The 26237-nt window shown below is 42.4% G+C and overlaps 2 protein-coding genes across 7 annotated transcripts in view; one reads left to right on the top strand and one right to left on the bottom strand.

Moving 5' to 3' along the window:
• The window catches only part of LOC145945515 (uncharacterized), a 163181-nt gene that overhangs the window by 87758 nt on the left and 49186 nt on the right, over window positions 1-26237 (top strand). Inside the window, exon 9 of the mRNA XM_083054578.1 lies at window positions 21746-21935. Coding sequence (XP_082910704.1) covers window positions 21874-21935 — 62 coding nt within the window. The 5' untranslated portion in view covers window positions 21746-21873. The remainder of the gene's footprint in view (window positions 1-21745; window positions 21936-26237) is intronic.
• The window catches only part of LOC145945511 (protein apterous-like), a 60843-nt gene that overhangs the window by 27636 nt on the left and 6970 nt on the right, over window positions 1-26237 (bottom strand). For 5 of the 6 annotated variants that reach the window (XM_083054573.1, XM_083054570.1, XM_083054571.1 and 2 more), the window contains exons 2-5: window positions 18803-19082; window positions 18171-18564; window positions 2822-3357; window positions 1295-1509 (exon numbers count right to left, since the gene is read on the bottom strand). In XM_083054573.1, coding sequence (XP_082910699.1) covers window positions 1295-1509; window positions 2822-3357; window positions 18171-18564; window positions 18803-19082 — 1425 coding nt within the window. The remainder of the gene's footprint in view (window positions 1-1294; window positions 1510-2821; window positions 3358-18170; window positions 18565-18802; window positions 19083-26237) is intronic. The other variant, XM_083054572.1, reaches the window with a different exon arrangement.

Consider the following 26237-nt stretch of genomic DNA (forward strand, 5'->3'; position numbering starts at 1 on the left):
ATTTTTCAAGTATCAGATTCTTTCCAAAATTGTCTCCTCGTCATTCAATCATTTACATTCATCAATTTTTTTTTAAAGAAAAATAAGTTTATTACAAATTTCTCTATATATAGAATTATATTGAAATCTTCTGTCAAATTTAATTTCATAGATTTATAATTTGATGATAGCGACTATAATGGTGACTTGAAATTAAGCATCTATTATGGGGAATCAAACCGCGGTAAAACAAAGATCTCTCTCATTTCCATTCTAGACAGTGTTACCTCATTTTCGCGTCGCCTCATTTACTCCCAAATCGTCAATATCACCCCTTCCCCCTCCCCCTTCCGCCCCCAACGCGTCCATGACACGCTTCACAAAGGAAGGAACGCGCGAAACTCTCGTAACAGTCTAATAATTTAACGGTAGGTGGGTTAACGAGAGCGCGAGAGGCCGGGCGGCGCGATGAGGTTTCCGACGAGGCTTAGCTTCAGGGGGGTTTTGACTGTGTGTCTCCGGATTGACGCCGGCTCGTAATTACGGAGAAAGGCCGCAGCCCGTCGACGGAAATATCGCTCCGTTCCGCGCGGTTCTTTTAACTTTGCAGCCACGCCGTCGTGCGTCGCACTAATTGGGAGGAGAAGCGCGTGTCTATATACGCGGGCACGCACGTGAATATTTTTATAGGACTCTCTTTCTCTCTCTCTCTCTCTCTCTTACCCTCCCGAAAATATGTGCCCGAGTGAAGCGAAGAAGCCGGGCGAGAGAAACCACCGGCTATCCGTCTCTCATGATTTTCTCCCGTTTTTGTGACAAGTCGTGATTGTTCCTGTTATATTTGCACGCTGATTTATATAAACGTTCGCGAATTTAATCTAGGAAGAAAGGAGTATTTCGAATACGTGTGAAGAAGTAGACTCTGATATTAAATACCACAAACAAAGAGCCGAGAAAACGTTGCGCAAATTCTTCTCTTTCTTGTTAGACATTATTTATTTTGTACGTTTCGTCAGCAACTGTCAAGTACGGATAAAAATAATTTTATGAAGCGTAGACTCAGTCTGCACACCAATAAATATAATTCAAAAGGTAAAAAAATGTAATGTATCTCGTATCTTAGATTACGCGAACAAGCGCTAAGTGAACCAAAGTCAATTAAACAACTGCTTTTGGAGCTGAACGCGCTACACTTACGTGCTCGATAAAATAGTAGCGATTGAGAAAAACTCAGTTTCAACATCGCGATCCAACCGTAAAGGAAGAAAACATGCGCGAAATTGCGAATCGAAAGAACGAACGAGAGTCTGTTTACCTGCAACACCCTTTTCGGCAGGCCAGTTTTCTGAGAAAGCTGCTTGAGATCCTTCGCGTCGGGATTGTGATTGATCGCGAAGTAGCTCTTCATCGTCCTTAACTGGTGATGCTTGAAACTCGTTCTCATACGCTTCGTTCTGCTATTGGAGCCGGGCATACCTGGAGTCCCAGGACCTCTGCCGAAGGGCATGTCTATATAATCCGCGTTTAAATCTGCAACATAAATCCAGATAGCATCGTCGGTGAAATTGTGGTGGAACTTTGACGAAGGCTTCTAGAATTTAATCGTTCAAAGTTTATCGCCAACACTCTTTAATGTCAATTAAATTCGTATGCTTAAAATTTGATCTCTTGTTCAGAATCGACACTATCATTGGTTTACCGGAGAGGAGGTGTCGTGTCTATAAACTATTTGCCGCATAGAGTTGTAATTGGTCGTGTAGCCACCGGTCTTTCACGTACGCTATTACCTTCCCCTTTCTTCGTCGGTCTCTTTGCACTCGAGGAGCTAATGAGGCGTGATACGCATCAACCAGCGTTAGAATTTGCTTCCGTCGCCTCGTTATATTCGAAACTTAGTCGATAGCTCTATCGAAATTCGCGAGAGAGTGTTTGGAGAATATAAATTTGATAAATAAACCGCGCATTTACAGATTTCCTAATTTATGTTTTCGGGACATTATTTTTTTATTTCTCCCTCTCTCTCTCTCTTCTTTTAATTTCATATATAATTATCCACTGTAAAAGAGACGTGTCGCAAGCTAGAGACGCGAAATTATCGAGATCGCGGTACGGCGCGCCGCTTATTAGACAATTAATCTTTACAAATCGTCCGCTCGCTACGAACTACAACCGTAACTCAAGCGCAATTACTAAACGCACGGCTATTTATCTCGCCTCGAAAGCGTGGACCGTCGCGGCCCTTAGCGACGGCCGTAAAAAATTGCTGGCATGAGCCTCGATAGATCAGAGACTGGGCTCTTGTGGTACCCGGGCTATCACCTGCGCACTGCTACGATCTTTTTTCACGACGACACGACGACACTGAACGACCTCCTCCAGCGAGAACGGAGGGAAAAAAAAGGGAATTAAGAAAGAGAGAGAAGTGCTGGCAAGTGGAAGCTTCGTGGCGGCTGGTTTTTCGGCTGGAAACCAGCTTGTTCCCACGCGATCGGTCAACAATCGGGAATTGAGTCCTCGCCCGGGAGAGAGAACTGTCAGTGAGAGAGAAAGAGAGAGAGAGCTGCCGCCCACGCAACGCATACTACTACGCGCTTTGTTGGGAATTCGATTCGGAAATTTATGTCGCGCCGACAAATTTTATCAGGCTTCGGTGGCAAGCGTGTCTCGCGCGCCCACGCACGCCCGTAAATCACATGCCCTTCGCGAGGACCCGGATCGATCTCTTTTCCAGGACGTTTCCAGGAGGTTTGAAAGACTCGAAAGAAATTTTAGTATACTTTAGACACTCGTCTTTCTTTCTCTCGATATATTAACAACCAAAGTCGTGAAAATCCACACTCACCGAGACTCGCGGTCATGGACTCCAGATCCTTGGGCTTCCTCTTCCTGGGCCTGCCCTTCTGCCTGGGCGGCGGGACTACGGCGGCGGCGCCGTTGAAGTAGGGCACCTTGGGGGGCGAGGACGCGTCGGGTACCGCAGGCGTGGAGGGCTGCAGCGGCACCGGGCTGACGTGTTGCGGATGTTGGGGGTGCATCGAGTGATGCGGGTGCGGCGGCGCGTGGTGATGATGATGATGGGGATGATGGTGGAGGAACTCGGGCGAGGGGAAGGGCTGGCCGGGGTAGTGCGGCCCGGGCGGGTAGACCGGGACCGGCGGGCTCTGGGCCGGATGCAGCTCGGCGCCCATCTCGTAGTGCAGCCGGCACAGCACGGCGCCGTCCCGCATACCGAAGTGGTCGCCCTTCGTCAAGGGCACCGCGCACGCCGCGCACGAGAAGCAGCGCACGTGGAAGACGAGCTCGCGCGCGCGCATCACCAGCTCCGAGGCCAGGATCGCGGCCTGGCAGCGCGCGCACCGCTTCATGCTGCCGAACATCCTGTGAACAGAGAGAGAACGGGGGATGGGGATCAATATTGTAGCGAGATTAACCGAATGCACCGAGTGCCAGTTGTTTGTATATTTATGCTACAAAAGTATTTTATATCTTTCCAGTTTTTTTTTAATTGAGAAATCATTAATGATTAATTAGTTTATAAGAAGGTAAATTGTATAAAAAATTCTTTTTGTTCTCTTCTTCATTGAATCCCTCGTATTCAATTAATCAAAGAGAAAGAGGGACATTTGGAGAGTGAAAGAGAAAAAAATAATTCACCACGAAAATAAACTTGCGCCGCGTTATCTCGCATAAACACATTCCACACGTCCGACTACTATCGCATCGTGATATCCCGCCGATATTCAACGTCCTCGATAGAGAGTTTAAAGAGAGACCACGTCGTACACGCGCGAGAGTAAGAAGCGGGGAAAGATAGAGGAACGTTCACGTTGGCTGATATCGCGAGAGCAGAGGATATCATGGAGGAGCAAAAGGGCAGAAAGTAAAGGGAAAGGGAAGAGTATACCGAGAGAGAGAGAGCACCGTGACATCGCTACTGCATTAGCGGCACCCTGCAGTCTCCATTACCGGAGACCGGTCGACTATCTGGCCGACAACCGCGCCGCGGCTACCTACCTACCCGGCCACTTATCTCTTCTCCGCGCCTTCCGAAATATATTACCGTCCCGCGCTCGCCCCGCGTACTAAAGAACCTAGATAAAGACGTGGCCGATCTTATAACGCGCGCAGAGCCGGTCCCATCGAAGGATACCGCGTCCTTCTCCTTTACGACGTCCCCACCCTCTTCGAGAGACGCTCGGAATCGGAAATGGATATGCATTTCGGCGACGACGGAATAAACGCGCGTTCGTTCACCGCGAAAGAGGATGTAGCAAATCCCACAGATTTGTCGGGCCCTTGGATTTTTGGGGTTTTTTTTTCTTCACGTTTTCCGTAAAATGCTTAATATTTGGATTATTTGAAAGTATACTGGATTTTTATTCTTTTCATGTTCTGTCATTTAAACCTTCTGTCAATCAATACATCATTATTGTGCGCGTTCAAAACGGACAAAACCCATCCGGCTATCCTACTCGCCGAGCGATTAAGTGGTATTGATTAGATCTAATGTTTTTTTTTTCCCACACATTTTGTATTGACAATTTCTTTATACCACCTGCTAGGCAAAGTTCTCGTAATACTTTAGAGGACTTCCGAATACAAAGGAAAATTTCCTTTTTGAATTTGTTTTTCGGAGATGTCAGTTTTAATAAGTTGCTTTAGGCACCCAAATCGTTGACAGGATTTTAAAATAAATACTTTTCTACGTTCTTCATTAAATATTTGAATTTTATTTATTTCTACCTTCTATTTTTCAAGTCAGCAAATGTTAAAATTTTAAAAATTTGATATTTATAATTTCTCGCTCTTCTCACTATCTCTTTCTACATTTCTTTCTTTGATAGATCGTCAGATTTTTAAATCGGACAAAGGATTCGTTTAAAATACGCGATGTTGCAAATGAAGTTACCACGGATCAGAGATATTTATATAGAACGAGATAGGTAGAAACAAAGGGAGGATGCGTTGGATGCATTCGCGATTTGAATCTTTGTGATTGAAAAATGAGGAGATGCGGAACAAAAACGAGATTATTTACATTGAATGTAAACGAGAAATATTGTGAAAATCGCGAATGAAACGTAATACGGTCGTATGAGTAGCGTTTGCGAAAAATTCTCCTAAAAAAGATCACGTTATATATAGATTCCACAATGAAATGTGCCAAGAAATTGTACGAAGGGATATAAAAAGTAAAATCGCGCGCGCAATTGTGCAAACTTCCGTCCGAAGAATGAGATGATCTAAAAATGGGGATATTATTGTTACAAAGGAAAGAACATCCCTTTTTTGGCTGCAGTTCGATGAGCAAAAAAAAATTGTAAATTCAAAGAGCTGTTTATGTACACGTACGTGTAGGTTTATATGTGTGTGTAAGACCTAAAATCTGTCGATGTAGAGAGGATTAACCGTACCGAGTCCCCCGCTCCTTCGAGGGTCTCTTGACTCGGGACACATTGTTATCGAGACTCTGATCCTATTGACTACTCCCGGTCCTGAATAGGGCGATGACCACCGTGAGGCTGGTTTTGTCTCCAGCGGTGTACCAACCACATATTTTCATCTAATCGGATCTGTTGTGTCCTGTTGGCTAATCGAGCGAGATACAAACGAATCATCGTTTGAAGAAAATTGAACAAGACGCAAAAATAATAAACATTCTAATTTTCAAATTTGCCAAAAACAACAACCCTCGTAACAGAAAGAAAACACTATTTGAAATCTGTAAACAATATATCTTCCGACCAAAATTCGAAGAAAAATTAACAATTCACAGCATATCGGAAGTAATCGCGAGTAATTTGTAAAGTAGATTTATCGTCGCATGAGTTCGACCGGACAACTTTCCGTCACGCTTATCTATCTTTAGCCGATAAAATCAGTGTTATTTGCTTCCAGAAGAGGAATAATTTACGTCGACGGAGAGGTTAAAATATGAGACGTAGCGTGAAACAGCGTGAGACATTGTGACGTGACGCATAACGCGAGAAAGAAATAAAAAGCTCCCGCAACCCAACCGTATTACCCTCGCACAATCCCATAAAACATTCTTCCCCCTATTTACTCCTCGTCGAAACACACACCCCGCCCCGTCGCATTCTTTACATCGCTCGCCGACCAGAAGAGCCGATCGCAGGTAAAACCGGCGATCGAAAACTAGAAGCCGCTCTACGAAATCCGCAGACTTCCGAAGAACCCCCCGTCGAACGCGACCTGGAGGAGGCGGTTTTTCGGGGACCTTTCGTCACCTCTCTAAGGCCCGCCGTCGTGCCGGATGAATGAGCCGGCCCCGGGAACGAAACCTCATTCAGGTCTTCATCCTCTCTCTCTCTCTCTCTCTCTCTCGACGAGACGCCGAGGGAGGGGAGGGGAGGGACGCCCGCAGAGTTTTACAAGATGCGCCATATGCGATACATTATTATACAATGCTCGGTAGCGCGCCGCTTCTTCTCTCCGAGGGTGAAAAAAAAAAGCGGCGGAAATCCTTTATGGAGAACGAGCGCGCGAACGCGCGGCGGACCGCTCGCCGCGCGTTCGCACACTCGGACCACGTGGACTTCTCTTCTCTCCTCCTCTCCCTTTCCGTTCCCTCTTCCTCTCCCGTCTTTTTCCCCTCGGATCTCGGTGAGTTCCCGCGTTCTTCCGGGTACCAGACGCGTCCGAGAGGATCCGAGCGCGGTTCGACAATGCTCGCGATATGATAATTAGCGGTCAGACAACGACTTCCTCATTTTTTGCGAAAAAGAACGCATGTCCACTCTACGATTTCTCACGGATTCGGATCCAACCCGCTCATTTACGTAACGCATACTAAGTAGCGACGTAAAAGCGAGGTAGCATACATTTGCTCGTCTCTCGTCTATATATATATAATATACATTTCTCGAAAGCCACGCGCGTGCATTTATTTCGCGATAAGGCGCCGCGACCACAATCGGCGCGCGAATCCGCGCCCCGATTAGATCTGCGCCGCCGCCGGTTATCGTCAGATGCATTAATTACGGTGTAACCGGTAGAATTCCACTCAGCGAGGCGCTGCCCCGACGACGGTCTTTATCGGTAGAAATAATAATTTACGGCATCGGTCGAGCCAGGCAAGGCCGGGGCCGCCGCTTCTTAATCCCCGAATGCGCAGAAAACGAGTTCTTGGCCGCGGCAGAAATGTAAGGCTGCATCATAAGCGCGACACAGGGTGTCCCCAACATCAGGCTACTTCACATAATTTCGAGGAAGCTTTTTTCGCGGTCAGAAAATTTAAATCGGCTAACAAAATAAGCTCTACTTCTCTTCTTTGATAATTACTATTATATATAAGCGGATAGGATAAAAATGTATGATAACATTCATGTTTGCAGCGTGAATATATAAGTAACTAATTGTGCTGATAATATTTGATATTATATTATTTATTAAGCCAATTTGTCGCGATTTCATATTGAGAATTTATATTTGAACACACTGTACATAACAATCTGTGTACGAATAGATATCGCCAGACCTTGGTATCTTTTGGACATCCAGTCGTTGACTAATGCGACAGAGACACGATGCCATAAAGCGCGTACAGAATCTGTATCAAGGTTAACTTGACCGTCGTCGCGCGATAACATCCTCGAGATTTAGCTGCCAGACGTATGCGAGAGCTTTAAAATTTCTTTCAGACATTAAAATTCTTACGTGTCCGTAAGCGATCTCGAGTTTCGCGAAGAAAAGTAATTTTACGATTTAATATACAAAAATATCCTGTACACATCACAATTGTTATCACCCACGTGTCATCTATATCTGTAGCTATAATTATCCATTTTTAATTAAACTATACGTAACTATACAATATAATCATAATTAAGTTTCAATTATACACGCGTTACTTATCGTGTGCAATCGCTATTCACGACGCGTACATCTCGTCTCCCCCGGCAACCCGAGATTATACGAAAAACTCGCTGTCAGCGAGTTTAACGCGGTCTTAATAGCGGACAAGCGCGCTCGCGTGTATCGCATTATTAACGACACGCGGTCGGCGGAAGTGTCGGGGCGAGAGAGTGGAGAGCCTGATGAATGATTTTCGCGTTAATCCCGGGGCGAGTGTGCAAACGCAGGCGAAACGTCGCGTTTCACGCACAAGTTCGACCCTCGGAGGACTCGGGTCCCCACACCCGTGCCATTCTTTTTTCTCTTTCCCTCTTCCCTGGTTACCTTTTCGCACGTTTTATTTTATGAATAATGTAGCGACAGAGAGAGGGAACCGCGGACCTCTGGTCGGGGCCCGGTGGGACATTCTCGCGCGCAAACCAAGGTGGACACACGCTGCGCGTGGGACGCTACGTGACTGCTGCCGGCACCGGCTCCAGCATTAATCTAGATCACGGCGTTATATCGCCGGGGGCCGCCTTCTCCCCTTGGCATACCACGCGACGAACCCCCTTCGACGGTTAATCTACGTACACAGAGATCATCTTCTCTTAGAATTTATCCTCTCTCTCTAAAAATCATGGTAATCGTGAGACAATATGGTATGGACAGAATTTTATGAGAATTTCTCTGATTAATATTTATCACAATAAAAATAATATCTATTACAATAAAATATCAAATATGTTTTATCAATTTTACTATGCGCAGTTTAGTAAAATTCGATTATTATTTTTATTGTGATAAATACAACATTAATCAGAATTCTCATAAAATTCTTTCCATACCATATTGTCCCACGATTACCATGATTTTTAGGGTAAATTCTAAGAGAAAATTTTGTTCACATGGCACTACTACGCGAGGATCCTCATCCTCCTATCGCGACGTCACTCCGATGATGATTCCGGGTGAATTATCGGATCTATTCAAATTTCTATCTTTACTGTTTGCGAAATTTTTAGATATATTTTGGATTATAGATTACATATTAAAATTGACATATGTTTTTTGTTTGTTTCATTAAATTCCTATGATTAGGAGATTCTTGTAAATTATGGCGAATCCGTGTTCGTTTTATAAGGGTGAGTTATCGGATCTGTTCAAATTCCTATTTTGCAAATTTTTTAGATATATTTTGAATTATAGATTACATATTAAAATTGACATATGTTTTTTGTTTGTTTCATTAAATTCCTATGACTAGGAGATTCTTGTAAATTATAGCGAATCCCTGTTCGTTTTATAAGGGTGAATTATCGGATCTGTTCAAATTCTTATTTTACTGTTTGCGAATTTTTTAGATATATTTTGGATTATAGATTACATATTAAAATTGACATATATTTATTTCATTAAATTCCTATGACTAGGAGATTCTTGTAAATTATAGCGAATTTCTGTTCGTTTTATAAGGCGGAAACTCGCCTTCCATTTCTTCTAGAAACATGATTCCAACTTTATCCTCCTCCAGCTACCAACTTAATTTACTCCTACTGTGCAAGCTAAACGCCTAGCAGCGATTTAGCAGCGAGAAACGATCTCTGATACTTGTACAACAAGTGCACGGTGGACGCGATTTATGCTTCCGCGACCGGAGACAATCCTGTAGCATATCTCATCCGACATTGTAATAGATGCGAGAAATTATGAAGTTATAATTTATCCGGAACGCGTTTTACGCGCGCAATACACATATAATTATGCACATTTCAAACGCAGTTTATTATTCTACTTGAAAAAAGACGAGCAGAATTTTTCTCTTTTATTGCGAGGATAAAATTGTTGGGACGATTTAAAATGCAAAAATTACAAAAAGACTGGCCCAAAATCAAAAGTGCTAAGACACATCGCTACTTAAGTAACCCTCCTGCGTACGTCATAAATTCCAGAAAAACTTGAACGAGTGACGCGATGTAACCTACCTACAGAAAGAGGAGGGGGGATTACAAAGTCGCGCATCTGTAAATCACGCGCGAGGAACAACAATCTCCAGCTGTCCATCTCGCGCGCGGTGGCTCGCAAGAGACGGTAACGCGATACTTTCGCGCGGAGATGGTTTATGCCGGAGGCTGGCGAAACGCATAAGCGAGCGACCTTGGCGGAAGGAGGAAACGCACCCCCTGCCGAGATACGCGCCGAATCCCCCAGCGAGTATGGCAATGAGCGACGACCGGCCGACTCGTAAAAACCACCGACAAATTCCCTCGCCGGGACACGCAGGCAACGAATTTTATACTCGCGAAGAAGAGAGGTTCTCCGGGTTTTTTTTTTCAACTCCTCTTGGATCGAGCGTGCGCCTCTTTTCGAAATAATTCTTCTTTCTTAATTTAATTTTCTTGCGAAACGTCTCTCGGACGCGATAATCCTCGTAATATGTAAAGTTGCCAAATATTTTGTCGAGAGAAAGAGAGAGAAGGGGGGTAGCTACCAGCACCGCGTAAGTAAGTGCTCGTCGCCATTTCGCCGAATTAATTTCGCGAGGGTGTCCGGTGGTGCGGACGGACAAACGGATGCTAGCGGGGCGCCATTGTCAAGTGAATCTGATAACGCGAGTTATGGTGTATCATCGGGAGGGGGGCGTCATTCGCATTTATCCTTGGATGCACGAAGTGGGGCCCCGGGCGCGCAGGTGTCACAATATACACAAATATACACACACCCTCCTCTTCTACCCTATCTCACGAGATCTACTACATCGAGAAGATATCGCACCGATCACACTTGCATCCCGTCGTCCGTAATAAAGAGACTGGCCATGTTCCAGCTGAGCGGACATTATTCACCCGTTAAGGATTTTTAGAAAAAAAAAATACTCCTCGAAGATGTCCTTGATGTCTCAACCAATCTCATAATTGTCGTCGTTTGGCAAAACTGTTTGCGAGAGATTAGACCGTCGATAGCGCGGCACAAATTCGTTTATTTAGCCCTTCTGTCAATGCATAATATTTCACCTTTTCATCAACCGGGTATCAACCACGTGTTTTCGATACATTGCATTGTAAATGAATTTTTTTGTAGCAACTGCTGGACATCAAACATTTTTTTGGTTATATTTTAAGTTTTCAGATGCAAAAGTCCTTTGTATTTTATTTCGGACAGAGAAAAGTTCTGACATTTAATAACATTTAAAGTTGCTCTAGACGCCTGGGTATTCGTTCATTGACAGAAGGGTTAAATTTAATTTTTTTCGAAAATAAAAACGACATCGGCAGTAACTTTTAAGACATTCAATAAAATTCAAGATGTACAGAGGATGTAAATATCTCTGTGTATAGTGACACTGTAATAAGGAAATTTCTACCTTTCGAAAGTTGTAAAATAATTCAAAGATGACAATTTTTTTTGCAAATTCCGAAAAAGTTTCAAGACACGAGATCGCGCTATGCAAAGTTCTAAGGTTCCAAAGTTACGAAGAGGGCAACCATACGCGTATCTCGGCGATCCGAGAGGAGAGTCGAGAGAAGATAGCGCGCGACAGCGGAATGGCTACCGATTATGCGTCGGCGGTTACACTCGTATTATGTTACTTTGCCCGTTCCGTCGTTGTCGCAGCACATGTGTCAGGGTCCGGCCCCAGGAATCGTGATTCCGTCGTCATATTTATGTCCCCGGTCCCGCGTCTCTTTTTCTCTCTCCGCGTCGAAATTCCGGGAGACACCGCGGAGATCCGCGCGAGATAACGTTTAATCCCGTTATCGTTACTAATCAAAGTCGAAAGGGTCCTTCTTATAAGCGAGATCTTTTCGCTGATATCGAGAAACGTCGCTCATTAATAAAGAAATGTGATAATAATAAAGAGATATGAATGATGGATTTTAATCTAGATCTTTACATTTTTTAGATCGCTCCATGGAGATTTCAAGAATATGTAATATATCTCTGAAATATATAACACTTGTCATATGTTTCTCTGCATAAATTATTACAGCACAATTATCTCAATCGCGCCTATTTAATTAATTGAATATAAATCAGGGTTTGACTAAGTGGGCCCCACCGGGTTTTATTGGGTTAAACCCACTTTAAAAAACTTACTTAAAAACCCATTTATAAAACCCATCCAAAAATGCTAAAAATTTAATAATATTATAAATGAAGTATTTAATATTAATTAATTTTTATTTAATTTTTCTTATTTATTAATGTAATAGAAGGTCTATTACATTAATAAATAAAAAAAATTAAATAAAAATTAATTCATAATAAGGAATTGTGCCAATTAAATAGCCAATTTTCTTAATCATTAGCGAATTATAAAAAATTAAATTTAAAAAATTTAAAAACCCAACAAAATCCCAAAAAACTCAATAATACCCCAAAAACCCAATAAACCCCAAAAAATCCGGTTTTAAAAAAAAAAACCCACTGGGCTGGACTTTTTAAAAAAAACCCGGGTTTTTTCAAACCCTGATATAAATACAATGTAGCTAATAGTCGCTCGGGATTCGCGAACGGACAATCGACTTTTATGGGGTTGGTCTTATTCGCGAGCGTCTCGGATTATCTCTGCGTTTTTCTCTCGCGCTCGTCGATTTCTGGAAAGGGACGTTCGAGCGAGACAGGTCTCCGGCTTCTGTGTGAAACTCGATACTCCGCGATAAAAAGCTAAACCGAAACAAAATATACAACACTTTTGACACGTTTTTCAATCGTCGAAGCATCGCGCATCGCCCATCCAGGTGTGAAGTAATCGTCTGTTTGCATGTCCAGCTGTCATCGAATCTCTTATGGCTCATCCGTGATTTATGGCTTAATTTATGACTTTTCGCTGCTTTAAGTTTTAAAGAGACCGTATTCTTTTATTTCTGTAAATTCCGTAATAAGATAGTACCGCGAGAGAGCATACACGCGGATTATGCCTATTTTGGTGAGTCATCGCTCTCGTCGCTTTTATCGAAACGGATGCAACGAAAGCAAGGCGAAGCTTCTCCGGCGAGTTTACCGGCGCATCTTAATTATGAGGACTAAATTATGAGCGGACTCCTCCGGCGCTGAAATATTTGTGTGTTCGCCGGCCGAGGGTTACGGCTCAATTACCACTCGCTATTTTCTTTGCAAGTCGGCCCTGATTTAAGACGACCACTTCGGCCACGGCGGAAACAGCGTCGTACGACGATCGTCGTCGACGACAGAATTCGCGGGGAACTTGTTTCCCTTCAACAAGATCCCCCCGTTGCTGATAACGATCGAGAGCAAACAGGACTCGAGATGTAGAATATTACAAGTTTAATAAGATCGAACGATCTCGATTAGAAGTTTTTCCAAAATGATATAGATTGCAATATTCCAAGTTTATACGAAGGTGTTTCTCTAAAAGTAACAGCGAATTAAAATATTTTGAGATATATAATTCAATTATGGCCAGTTTCTTCACTTCCGGTTAAACTATATCTTTGTCTCTTTTCACGTTCTTAAAAAGAGACAAAGATATAGTTTAACTGGAGGCGAAGAAACTGGTCATTAGAGATACAAATAATTTGTCATTTTTCGACATAATCACCCTCCTTTTTAATAGACTTCTTCACCAACTTCTTTATTCTATTAGAAAAAAACATTTCGGTTGTGCCTCCAGCCAGGTATGCACCGTTTTCTGACCTCGTCATCATTCCCAAATCTTCGTCCTCTCAAAGCGTCCTTCAGGGGTCCAAACAATAATAATCAGAGAAAGTAAGGTCAGGGCTGGAAGATCAAGGCACAACCAAAAATATTTTTTTTCTAATGGAATAAAGGAGTCGATGCAACGGTGTGAAAAGTGTGTTGAAAAGGAGGGTGATTATGTAGAAAAATGACAAATTATTTGTATTTCTAATTGAATTATATACCTCAAAATATTTAATTTGCTGTTATTTTTTAAACACCCTCGTAAATAACGAAAGCATGTCTTTCTCTCAAATATGTTAGATTTCGAGAATGCAAAGATCCGAATGTTTAAATGTCTCCGAAGAGATTCGAGGATCGAAAGGTGCGAAATACAGAAATGAAAAATTGAAAATAAAGGATCCGCATTAATAAAACAAATTAGTAATTCGAAAAAAAAACCGCAGATTCCCCAATTACGTTTCGTTCTCCTTTCCTTTGCACTTTTTTCTACCTTTCCGCTCCGTTCGCCAGCGTTACATGTAGATGCGGATAGGAATCGAAGCGTGTCTATACTCTTGATCGCTGATAAATTCGCGCTTAATGCGTTTAATGAATGAGCAGACACACCGTATTCCAGATCCGGTGGCGTCTACATCTGAATTTCGCCACTCAATTCATGTTCTCTCTCTCTCTCTCTCCTCTCTCTGTTCTCATGCAAGAGAAGGTAAATGCACGCGTGCGTTATATACGTTAAGTGCCGCGTGAAATTAGTAATGAATGAGCAAGGATGATTATGCTATTACTACGAAAGGAATGATCGCAAATAATTTCTGTTACTCGTTAAGATGAAAAATTAGCATTGTGCAATAAATGACGCGGTGAAAGCTTTAATTAGATCAGACACGGGAAATTTATCGAGAATCGGATTCAACTTCCTGGGAAGAGAATCCCGACAATAATCATAATGATGATAAGTCACGTATTGTATTCTCTCGCTTATTTCTTGTTACAGTGGGAGGAGCCGGAATTGAATTCGTATAAATCGCGGGCCTCTTGAAATTCAATTTTCTTTTTTTATTTAATTATACATTGAACGTAACAACTCGACAATATTGAGTATTATTTGGAGAGGTCACAAGCGGGATTTTTTTCTCTCCAAGAGGATTCAATCATCGCGCGAGGCTCGTCGGAATTTTCGCGATCGCTATGTTGCTTTTTAAAGAGTCGCAGCGCGATAAATTATGCATGTCCGACGTCCCACGTGGTTCGCCGATGCGATAAATAACCGGTGGCGAAAAAAATGCGCTGTACCTTATTCCGCGGCAACATTTTCGCTCGAGAAACGGCCATCCATAACAGAAATAAACCTATATACATTCTGGCAAATTCGATCCGACATGCATCCTACGATACGGAAGCTGCGCGAAACTTTATATTTATATTATAATTTTTTAAAATTATTATACGGATCTCCTTTCGAGATTCTTAGATTAGACACATGTCGATAAATTTTTAATATTTTTACATTTATTTATAGATTTTCGGATATTCATTTCTTTGAAATTTATCCATTAAAAATTTTCTCTTTCACACGCTTTGTAAAACATTGAGACTTTTAATGTATAATGCTGAAACCGGAAGCGAAATAAAAATCTCTGAATCTATCTTGCATCTCCGCAGTAGCGGATTAAAATTTTAGATTCTCCTATATATATTTTCGATTTTAACGTGTCTGTGTTACACCTTCGGAAATGCGAATTCTTGCAATTCTGTGTTCTGCCATTCACGCCTCGATTAACAGCAAATGTACATCTCGCCGAGCGACGCGGATCGAAGCACGACGAAGAAAAATATACGGCAAAAGAAGAGGAAGGAGGCGCGCTCGTGCACACACAAACACAGAGAGAAGCAGCGGAGAGAAACAAAAGGGAAGAAGGAAGAAAGAAATGTTGGAGTCTCGAGTTCAGGAAGCTCCTACTTCCTCGGGCGTGCAACGATCTCTTTACGGGCAGGCAATTTTTACGACGAAGCCACCCGGCCGGGCCGAGGTAACACGCGAGGTGACGAGGTACTTTCGACATGTAATACCTACGATATTCGCATTCTCCTACCGGAAAGAAAGAATGACTCCTTAAGAGTCTTTTAAGAGCCGTCGACACGCAAATGGCGCCATCCTCCGAGGATAGCGATTTTCTTTGACAGATTTTTCCAATACGTCGTTTACAGAGGTTGGTCTTTTAGTAGATAATTTCGATCGAAAGTGTCATTCAATAATCTGACGAAATTAATTTTCCTTCCCCCGAAATCTGCGAACGGATGTTACGCGGCAGAGACGAGTTGACGTTTCTCGACTAATAACAGCTGGTCGTCGCAGACACACGAGCGCGCATGCGAAGCGAGATAAGGCACAAGGTTTTAGCTCGGCTAAAACAGTGTCGTGACGGGATGTCTATGCTATTCCATACTCGGCTTCTTTCGCGTATGATGACGGCGGAGTTTGCGTGCACGAGTGCATGCGACGTGTGAATGCGAGAGTCCCCAAGAATGCGGGGTGAAAAAAAAAAAAAAAAAACAAATCTATCCCGAGTATAGAAGAACACGGGATGAAATTGATGCGAGAAACGAAATTGCACTTGACCCGAAATTGAAAAAGTAAAACGTAGAGTTGTCATTGTATCGTTATTATTACCGAACGAAATTAGCCTCGAAAATACTTGTGAGGGGTGAATTCGACAAAGCTGATGTCTTTTTCGCAAATCACTCTCTCACAGACACGTACAAACAAAACTTATTATATATATATTTACTTATATATTATTACGCTATTAAGATCACATCGGTTACCTAACGAACCGAGTCGCCGAAAGTGACGAGCACTGGGGCTAATTTAGTTCCTCGAACCGCACGCATGCGACGACTCTCGTCCTTCTTCCGTCCTCGCCTCTCTCGGCGACGAGCACGCGTCCGACGAGACCAGCTGCTTATCCCAGGATCTCGGGTTCGCCCTCCCTAAGATCGGCTAATGCGATTTCGGGAGAGGTGCAGCGAGGAAGAGGGAAGAGAAGCAGTTCCCGAAATTGCGACGGAACCGAGAGAGGCCGAGTTATGTTCGTTCGCGACGATTTTAAGACGATAAGACATTAAGGAGACACCGATGAAGCCACATAATTGATGAGCTCGTGGCGTGACGACGCCGCAATGGCGGACACCGAAATTAAATCTATATAATGCAACGGGGAGACGCGCGTCTGCATGCTTTCTCTTCCAACTGCCGCAATTTATAAACAGCGGAGAATTAAAATCCTGACAACATCTGTTATGCGTTTTATTACGACACGTACGAGTACAGTCAGACTAGAAGATGTCTATGTTCCGACTAGAAATATTATTATCTGTTTAATCATATCTATTTGCAATTTTATATATACAGGGTATCCCGGATCCAATAATTTCAAAAAGGAAAAGATATTTTTAATTATTATAAAGGCTTTAAAATTTTTTACTATTCAATAAATTCAAAATTAAAAAATAAATAGCTTGAGAAATCAATAAATTACTAATAATTATAAATAAAACGTAGCCTGAGACGAGGTCACTTGACGATCGAGCTTCGCTGAATGACACCGAATATGCGATTCGCATGCAACATCTCCACATCCGTCGCCGCTCCCCGAATGTAGATCGACGGTGATTTACTTATCGACAATCAACGCTCCGCCGGAGGTAAATGGTCGAGTCGTGACCATTAGTTCGCGGACCGTGTACGTATATATAGGCTGGCCCGTGCCTACGAGAAGCGAGAACGTACATACGGTGATCGACACCGTGTGAGGCCCCGCCGTTGGGCCTCAACAATCGACCTTCCGTCAAGATATACAGACTGCAATTCAACCCTCGCTTTATTTATTCGTCAAACACCTTCGTAATTGTCAAACGTCTTCGGAAAACTGAATGCAAATTAAAGTTACACAAAATTTTTAGCTAATCTTCTATCTCTTCTTTTTTTTTTTAATTATATAAATATTTCGTAAAACCGAAGACACAAAATTCTGAAGTATTTCTTCTTCAGAGAAAAACAACCTCGCGCGAAGGGAAATCAGCTGATTGACTGAAGATTGCATTTTGCATTATCCTTCGTAATGCAGCTCTATCAGCGCAATTTTTAGTTATTTGCGAACATTCGTATAATGATCGAAATGAGAATAGGAACGCGAATTACGCAAGACGGCGACGCATTTTCAGAACGACTCTTTGGATTTCGGCCCTGAGATCGCAGAAATTACTTCGCGTGAACAGATTGTTTTCATAACAAGCCGCGACCTCGTCCCGTCGAAATAGGACGACATAAAACGAAATTGCTAAGCGAATCGAAGCATCGATGAAATTGTTCGTCAAGGAAACTAAGTTTTCATTCAACTCTCTCTCTCTGTCGCTTTTACAAGAAGGAAGGTATATTAAATAATTCTGAAATTAAAAGATGCACTCTTAAAGTGCAAAGTGCAATTTGTATTGGAAGGCCGATCGATTTATGCACGCTATAAAACCGATATATTCATCTCGTAAAAAATCGATTGCGCTAATCTCTCGTGTATAAGACTAGCTTCGATTATTAAATTCTTTTCTCCTCTTACGTCACAGATAGGCAGCTTCTCGCATAGATAAGGCTATTAATTCAAGTCTAAACGCTCACTCACCGATAATAGTCCTTCTTGCAATAGATGTTCCCGTCACGGCTGAAGCACGTGACCTCGTTGTCGAGACCCTGATGGCAGTGCGAGCACTGAAGGCACGCGACGTGCCACCGCCTGTCGACCGCCTGAAGGTAGTACCTGTCGGATATCCTGAGGCCGCAACCCGCGCAAACCACCCCGGGAACCACGTCCTCGGATTGCGCGGGCGGGGTAGGCGGTGGCTCGAGCTTGGGAACGGTGTGCAAGTGCTCCGTCCTGGTCTGCTGCTCCTGCGTCTGCAGATGGGGATGATGGTGGTGATGATGATGATGGTGGTGGTGATGCGCGGTGGTCTGCGACGGCATGCTCAGGTCGCTCGCGTTCTCGAAGTTGCCACCTCTGTACTCCTGTCCACCCGCTGTCAAAATAATAATTGTCATTTTATATATGTATATATCTTTCTCATTAGCCTCTTATATAAAATGGTTGCATCAACTAATCTCACAATCCATGGAGTTTAGATTGAGATAAAAAATTTAAAAGATCAAATCTTTATTAAATGTTTAAATTTATTTTTCTTGAAAATGAGGGGGTCCCTAATTTCCTCTTTAAAGGATACGCTCTCTTTCCCTTCTTTTTTTGACGGATAATCGTACCTCCGGGAGAGTCGTAGTCCCGCGACTCGTAAGGGGTGGTCGAGCCGTCGTAGCAGTTGTTGTTGGTACCGCAGTGGGTCTGATGCAGGGGCCCGTGATGATGAGCGGAGGGAGGGCTGCACGGTAGAGTGGTCGGTCGCGCGGCATCGCCCATCGACGCGGGCAGGCAGGGGCTCAGATCTCGCGCCTGGTCCACCGCACCGGGCCCCCCCGCGCTACCGGGTCCCCCTTGGCGCCCCACAGCCAAGCCGCTACCACGCTCCTGCGTGCTGGGCGGCTGCTGGAACAAATCGACATATCGACACTTTTAGTTGGCGCATCGAATCGCCGCGCGTGTTCGTCATGCGTGTTTCGTCGTGAAAGCCGATGCCGGTGCATATACGAATAGGATGCAAATTTAAACTGCTTGTATTACGTTTGGCGAAAAAATTTATCTTGTTTTTCTCGATGTTGAGAATAGGTAAAAAAACCCTCTCAAATCTCTCCTATGATTTTTTCTTTAAATAATATTATTAGTATATATACACATAAAGAAAATAGCTGAAAGAATATCGAGAGAGCGAAAATGTGAGAAAATTGGAAGAAAAATTCGACAAGAATTGAAACAAGATAAAAATACCAAGACAAATAGGAAAACGAGGAAGATGAAAAAGGATTAAAGGGACCGAGCAGGGATAGAGGCAAGCGAGAGATCCGGGAGAGGGAGAAGGAGACGAGGAGAGAGGACCGATCGGACTCGAGAAGCCGGCAAAGTGACGACGGGTTGCAACCGCCGCTGTCACCAGAGGGAAGAAACGTGCAAGAGAGAAAGAATAATACACCGGCGATGGTAGTAGCCGGTCGTCTCTCTGATGGATGTCGCAAGGCGCAGCGCGCATGTGCCCGAGACCCTATAAGGTACCCGAAGGCGGCCAATCCGAGCAACCGCTGTGTGTTTCAAGTGTTCAACGCACCCGCCGATGTTACGTAGACATAAATTACGAGCTGCCTTCTCCTGTCGTCTTCCTCTCCCTCCTTCTCCCTCTCGTTCTCTCGATATCTTTCGATTTATTTTTATATATGTACTCTCTTCATTTTCAATATCTCTTTTGAATCATAAATCTTCCAAAACCAACAACCCTCGAACAAAGTCTCGGTATATCTTTCTTTAAAAAATTTTTTTTACAAATCTCTTTCAAAATTTCTTTAAAAAAAATCTCTTTAAAAATGTATTCAAAGTATTTTTAAATAGTCTTCAAATTTCCAAAGAACTTGTAATAATTTATACATACATTTTCCGTCGAAAATGTTGCTTATAATGAACGGATCCAAGATCCAATCTTCCTGTCACATATATAGAGAGTCAACTAATAAACGTAAAAGAGACAATCCGCTATATGACGTGGAGTAAAGTTCACGTAAGAACGATCATATCATCCCGGACCGCTGCGAGGGACGTGATCGGAATCGCTAATCCTACCCCGGACTCCGCTTAAGCGTCGCCTTCGCGACGTAATCTTTACGTGCGCGCGTTGTCGTTCCTTATGTAACGGGGGATCGGGTTAGGTCCGGACAAAGGTATTACAGGAATGCGCGCGCCTTCCTCAAAGCGTGTGCGTCTTATAGTCTTATCCCGCGCATTCTCTCCTATCCTAGCCGCCGTCGCGTGCGGTAATAGGCTCGTTAAGCCTAAGAGAAGCATCGCGAATTACTCGCGAATCGGGATCGTAATTTTTGTGGAAATCCCATAATACGGTCTTATACATATACCTTCATATGAAGGCAATTGCGCCTCATTTCCGACGTTATTGACTGACGGATAATATGATCGCAGAGTTATTTTGCAAATCTTGTAATTCTGAGAAAATGACATGATCCGCGAATCCCCGATTCTCGACGAGACAAAATATACGCGAAAAAACAGGCCGACGTGATCGATAAATTTCTCACGAGAGCGGCGAGCGTGTGCGATCGATCCTCAAGATCCTTATCCATCTCTCGAGAGCGGTCCGGCAACGAGCTCTCTCGCGGACTGCAAAGAGACTTTCACCGGCGGCCGAAGCTTGCACAAGAGTGTATGCACTTGCCTTTTCTCTTTTTTTTTCTCCGCGTCTCTCTCTTTTCTTTCCTCTCATTTTCGCGAAACCGCGGAGTAAATAACCGCGTGCGTGTGGAATCCGCGGTCGCGAGATGTCGGGACGGAAACGAGTAGAATGTCGCCAGAAATGTCGCTCTCGGCTGACGGGGACTCGACAGAAACTCGACGTCCTCTCCTACCTGCGCGTGAATCTGCTAGTTGTCTCTCTCTCTCTCTTTTTTTTTTTAATGTAATTTGCAAACCCGAATGCAGCGCGATAATTGAGAGAGCCACCAGGGAGAGAGAGTTTTATCGGAGCTAAAATTTTCATAATGAAAAAAATTGTGAAAAATAATAATGCACTCAACATGATGATTAAACAGCGTGAATTTGAATGTGTTGCTGCGTAATTTAATTTCTTTCCCAAATGAGCATCGATTTTGTCACGTGCATTTCTCATGTAAGGTTCAAGTGTTTGAGATAGCGTGAAAAATATCAATTAAATTTTTTAAATTAAAAATTGAGGATTTAATTTCGCACGGCTTCGCACATGCGTTGTTTTTCACGCTTCGAATAAGCCTTCTTCAGCGATAAAACGCAAATACTATATACGTATAGTAATCTTAGTTTCTTTTTTCAAGCTCTCTTCGCTCCGGAGTATTCTGGTACTAAACAACAATGTAAAATCGACAGCGCTAACAAACGTCGCGAGCTTGAAAAATGAGAAGTCGTCGTGCCGGTCGCGAACGGTAATTTGTTTGAAAACGCAAAGACCGAATGCGATCCGGACTACGGAAAAGCATGGACGATAACCTTACGTCACGACCTACCGAGATACAGCGTTATCGCAGTAAATTGTAACTGTGGCTCTCGTTTTTTTTTTTCAGCGCGCGAGTCCGATGAAGAAGCCCGGCCGGCTACGGCTGAGTCAGTGAAATTTCTTTAGGCATCGACAACGACGACGGGTAAAAAGTTATCGGGATAGCTCGTCGTCCTCGATATCAATGGCACAGCAATGTCGTCGGCGTTGGTGGAGTTCTCCGAGAGATTAACGCAAAACTTTGATTCTACTAGATCGTAAGTATATAAAATGTCCTTTAGTATAAAACTCTTTCACGATCTAAACGAGTCCAGTAGTTGTGAAACATTCTGCCTTTTTGAGCGAATAGAGAAGATACTCGAACATAGAATCTCTCCCTCATGGGATGAGAACTCTTTCTGAATAAAGTATTGAAGAAGAGGGATATATTTTTTTGGAGGGGGAAAATCCTGCTAAGATAAGAGACAAAAATTGGTGACCGTTCCAGAAAAACATTTTACATTGTTTGGTAGCCCTCGGTGGCTCACGCAAAGAGTGGCACGTGTACTGCTATCAGCTTCCCTTGCTCGGCCAACGATAGCGATAACAACAAACAGCCTCGTCCATCGCATCGGCGGCGATTTCTCTCTCTTTCTCTCCTTCAAAACACGCGTGGGCGACGCTTAACATCGAGGAGAGCCGATAAGTTGCTCGGCTATCTGCACTTCTCCGCGTCGCCATTGCGGGCTACCAATCGGTCAGGCTGAAATATTTCATAGACGCGCTACCAGGCCGTCAAACACACGGCATCTCATGCTGCCCGATCATTGCACGATCTCTTTCTCTCTCCCTCGATTGGAGACATTGTTAAGTTGAGTCATAAATAATTTTTGACGTGAGAGCAAACACGTATCCTTCCAAAGGTCCCAAATAAATCACGCTGGCTACAATGACTCGTGCAACTTCGTTGAGAGTCTATCTTATCTTCAAAGCAATATTTGAAACTTGAAGATTGACGATAAAAAATGGAATTTTTTTAAGTAGATTATACAGCGTAAAACTTAAAAGTATTCGCCACGTGACGTCTTGGAAACTTCAAGAAAAGATATGTGAAGATTGAAAAAAATATATGGTATTATATTCATGAAAGAATGTGGTCTGTAAAATTTTGTGTCTCAAGGGCATAATTTTAAAAATGACGAGTCGTATTTAAAAAGTATCAGAGGAATAAAGCAAACAGCCACAACAAAAAACGTTAAATATTAAGTGCCGTCATTTGGGAAAATTAAAGAAAATGAGAAAAAAGTTATTTATGACTTATAATAAAAAAAGAGAAACGAAGAAACATCTTCATATTATCATCCATCAATTTAATATAAACTACAGTTTTCTGTTGCAAACTTAGAACATACTGAATGCTTGACAGATTAAATAATAAGTACGACGATTTAACTCCGCGAGAGCTCAATTTATTTTGACGATTTTCGACGGATACATTCCATCCCCTGCGCGAGGTGTCTCTTTTGATACTATTTCTTAAGCCAAAACGTTGTCTCTTTACAACGGTGACGTCTGAACGACATCGCAAATTAGTCGGATCGTTGATTCGCGCTCTACTTGTTAGATAGTATTATTAGATCACTTCCTGAAGAATATATCGATGATATAACGCGCAAGTTTAATTTTACATACACGTTGCCAATTTTATTCGTAAAATATCCTGAACGAGTGTAATCAATTAATGGTTTCAACAGATTGTTCATTTATCATGCGATCCATAAATTAATGTCAAAGTGATTTCTCATGTTGATATTTCGTCTTTATATACAATATCGTGCAGTGAAATCTTTGTCTCTCCATCTTTCTCTCTCTCTCTCTCTCTCTTAGAAAATTTCAACAACTTGCATGGGTAATTTTAAACATAGTAATTTAATATGCGTAATATTTTTGCAAAAACAAGCAATTTATATTTTTTTTATCTGTTCGCTTTACATTTAATCGTCATTGTTCCTTATCTATTCCTCATCCTCATTTATAATCGATAAAAATGTGGTTACGCGAACGCGCCACACGATAAATCACGAACCGAAAGCGATGGAGATGCATAAATCACGTTTGTATATTTTCGAAGCTCGCGAGCGGCCAAAACACGAGGGCGTCTAAAAAATAGTCGTTACCCAGAGTCGAGGTTTAAATACGTCTCTCTTTTTCTTCCTCCCTTCTTCCCTCCCTTTCCGATCACCCTGATAAACGAAGTTTCTGTTGACACACTGAAAGCAGCGGGTGTCGCATGCCTCGGAGGCCAAGAATCGCGACCTGACCCCTGGGAGATTAGCGGTTCCCCTTCGGATGGGCTCATCCTTCTCGCGAGAATCGTCGACCAACTATATACAGGGATTAACCTCTCAATAGTGTATATATACAGAAAAGAAGTGCCTTTCCTGTAATAACAAAGAGGTGTCTTTAGAGACCTGAGATAAAATTTTGGATGTTCCCTTCGTCAGTCTGGGTCTTTTAAAGTACAAGCAAATTTCCATTTTTTCCAAATTTCGCTTTGTGTAAACAATTGGATTTAATAATTGGCTTTAAAATCTATTGGCTAGAATTTTCTTGGATTTTTTGAAAGGCTAGAACATAAAAATAATGTAGGGTGAACTGAAAAGACTCCCAGTTTGCTGACTATTAATAAAAGTAGTATTAGTAAAAAAATGATAGCTGATGGAGGGTTAAGAAAAAAATCTTGGCAGTAAAGTTTCAAATTTTTTTTTCATACAAAAAATTTGCTTGTCGCAAAATATTAATGTTTCTAAAAATATGGAGATTAAAAAGAATTTCATTTATTATCTCTCGATGTTCGAGAGAAGATTCACGTTAGATGAAAAACATGATTTGCATTAAAATATCGTAAAGAGATGCAAGTTTAGATCTCTGAATTTTTAAGATTCTCCTTTTATTTTGTGCATAGTTATATCCCCCTTCCTCTTACACATATCTAATATCCCGTTAAATTTAAATGTCTCTGTGTTGCGCAGATTTGCGTGCGGCTCATCGACGCCATTCAATGCGCGCTTGCATGCTAAATGATTCCGGCACGCGAACATCGTGACCACCTAAAATCTGGCTTCCCTCTGATCGAGGTAAATTAAGTGCGATGCGTGACACGACATGACAATCGGCAATCGAGGAAGAACCGCGCGATAATCGCATTAAAACCCCTAGCTCGTACGCGACTGCGAAAAGTTTTATTAATATTTAACACTTTAAATTAAATCCTTCGACGATTGAATTTCTTATAAAACAAAAGAAATTAATCTTCCCCTAAGATACACGATTTAATTAAAATCAAAGATTTATCATTCATCTATATCTCGAAATTGAATTCGCCATTAATTTTCAACGCCGTCTAACTTTATGAGCATCGAATTATTTAAACGGAACGGATGCTTCTTTTCAATTTATCTTCTCTCTAATATCTGCAATTAATTACAAATAACGAGATCTTCATCGCGTCGACGGCCATCTGCCGCTTCGTTGTACTTTTCCCTTTTTCATATCTTTATCGGGAGATCGTGTATCCGAAAATATTCTATCCCATTAGAAAATTGAGTCGAATGAATAGAATTTTGGGACGCGCGAGCGCGTGAATTATTCGAAGCGATGCTCTTAATAAACGAGCGAATGTTAATTTTATATTTATCGCCGCGTTGATACAAGGCACGCACATGATTCGAACACAAACGGCAGCCCAAAATATAAAAGCAACATGTCTCAAGAGCGGTCCTCAGTTAACTGTCACGTTTCCGAAAAGTATCATGATTACATTCATTAGTTTACGACACATTTACTTACTACGAAAAATTTATTTCAATCTTAAATTGCACTCGATATACCAGTTTTAATACGAGATATATATTTCAAAACAATCGCCACTTTCTTGAAAAAAAAAAATTCATTATGTTCAGAACTTTCAAAAATTCTGTCAAATGAGATGTGCTAATATTGACAAATGTCACTTTAATATTTTCGCACGTATACAAGTCAACTTCGCGTTTATAAAGACTTTACATTTCTCTGCATAAGACACTTTACGGGCTTTTTTTTATTTCTTTGATCGATCAGGTGCTTGTAAATTCCGAATACGCATTTCTCTTTCCGACACCCTGTATATATATCCATTTATGAAATAACGGACCGAGTGATAACGTCAACAACAAGTGCAGCGATGAAACCGACCAGGTTTGGGGCCTCGAGCGTGCAAAGTTAAACGTCGGCCGGCGACGATGACTGCCGGCGACGGACGGCGGCGGATATAATCTCGGCGTGTAATAAATTACGCACGTCACAAGCCCTATCGCGGCCAGACACGTTCGCAGCAAGATGGCCTTATCTCATCGAAGCTACAACGAATCGTTCTCTCTTTCTCTTTTTCTCTCTAGCGAGCGTTTCATCTTTGAAAAAGCTCGTAACAAAGTTCGCGCGATGCGTGAGACTAATTGACGCCAAATCGAACGATATAACCGATACTCTCTTTGTGTTTTTCTCAAATCAGATTGCCACGATACCGCGGATTAAACAGGCTT

The sequence above is a fragment of the Prenolepis imparis genome, unplaced genomic scaffold (assembly GCF_030444845.1).
Source record: "Prenolepis imparis isolate NDT839.2.m4 unplaced genomic scaffold, iyPreImpa1.0 SCAF_14, whole genome shotgun sequence".
NCBI classification, from domain to species: domain Eukaryota; kingdom Metazoa; phylum Arthropoda; class Insecta; order Hymenoptera; family Formicidae; genus Prenolepis; species Prenolepis imparis.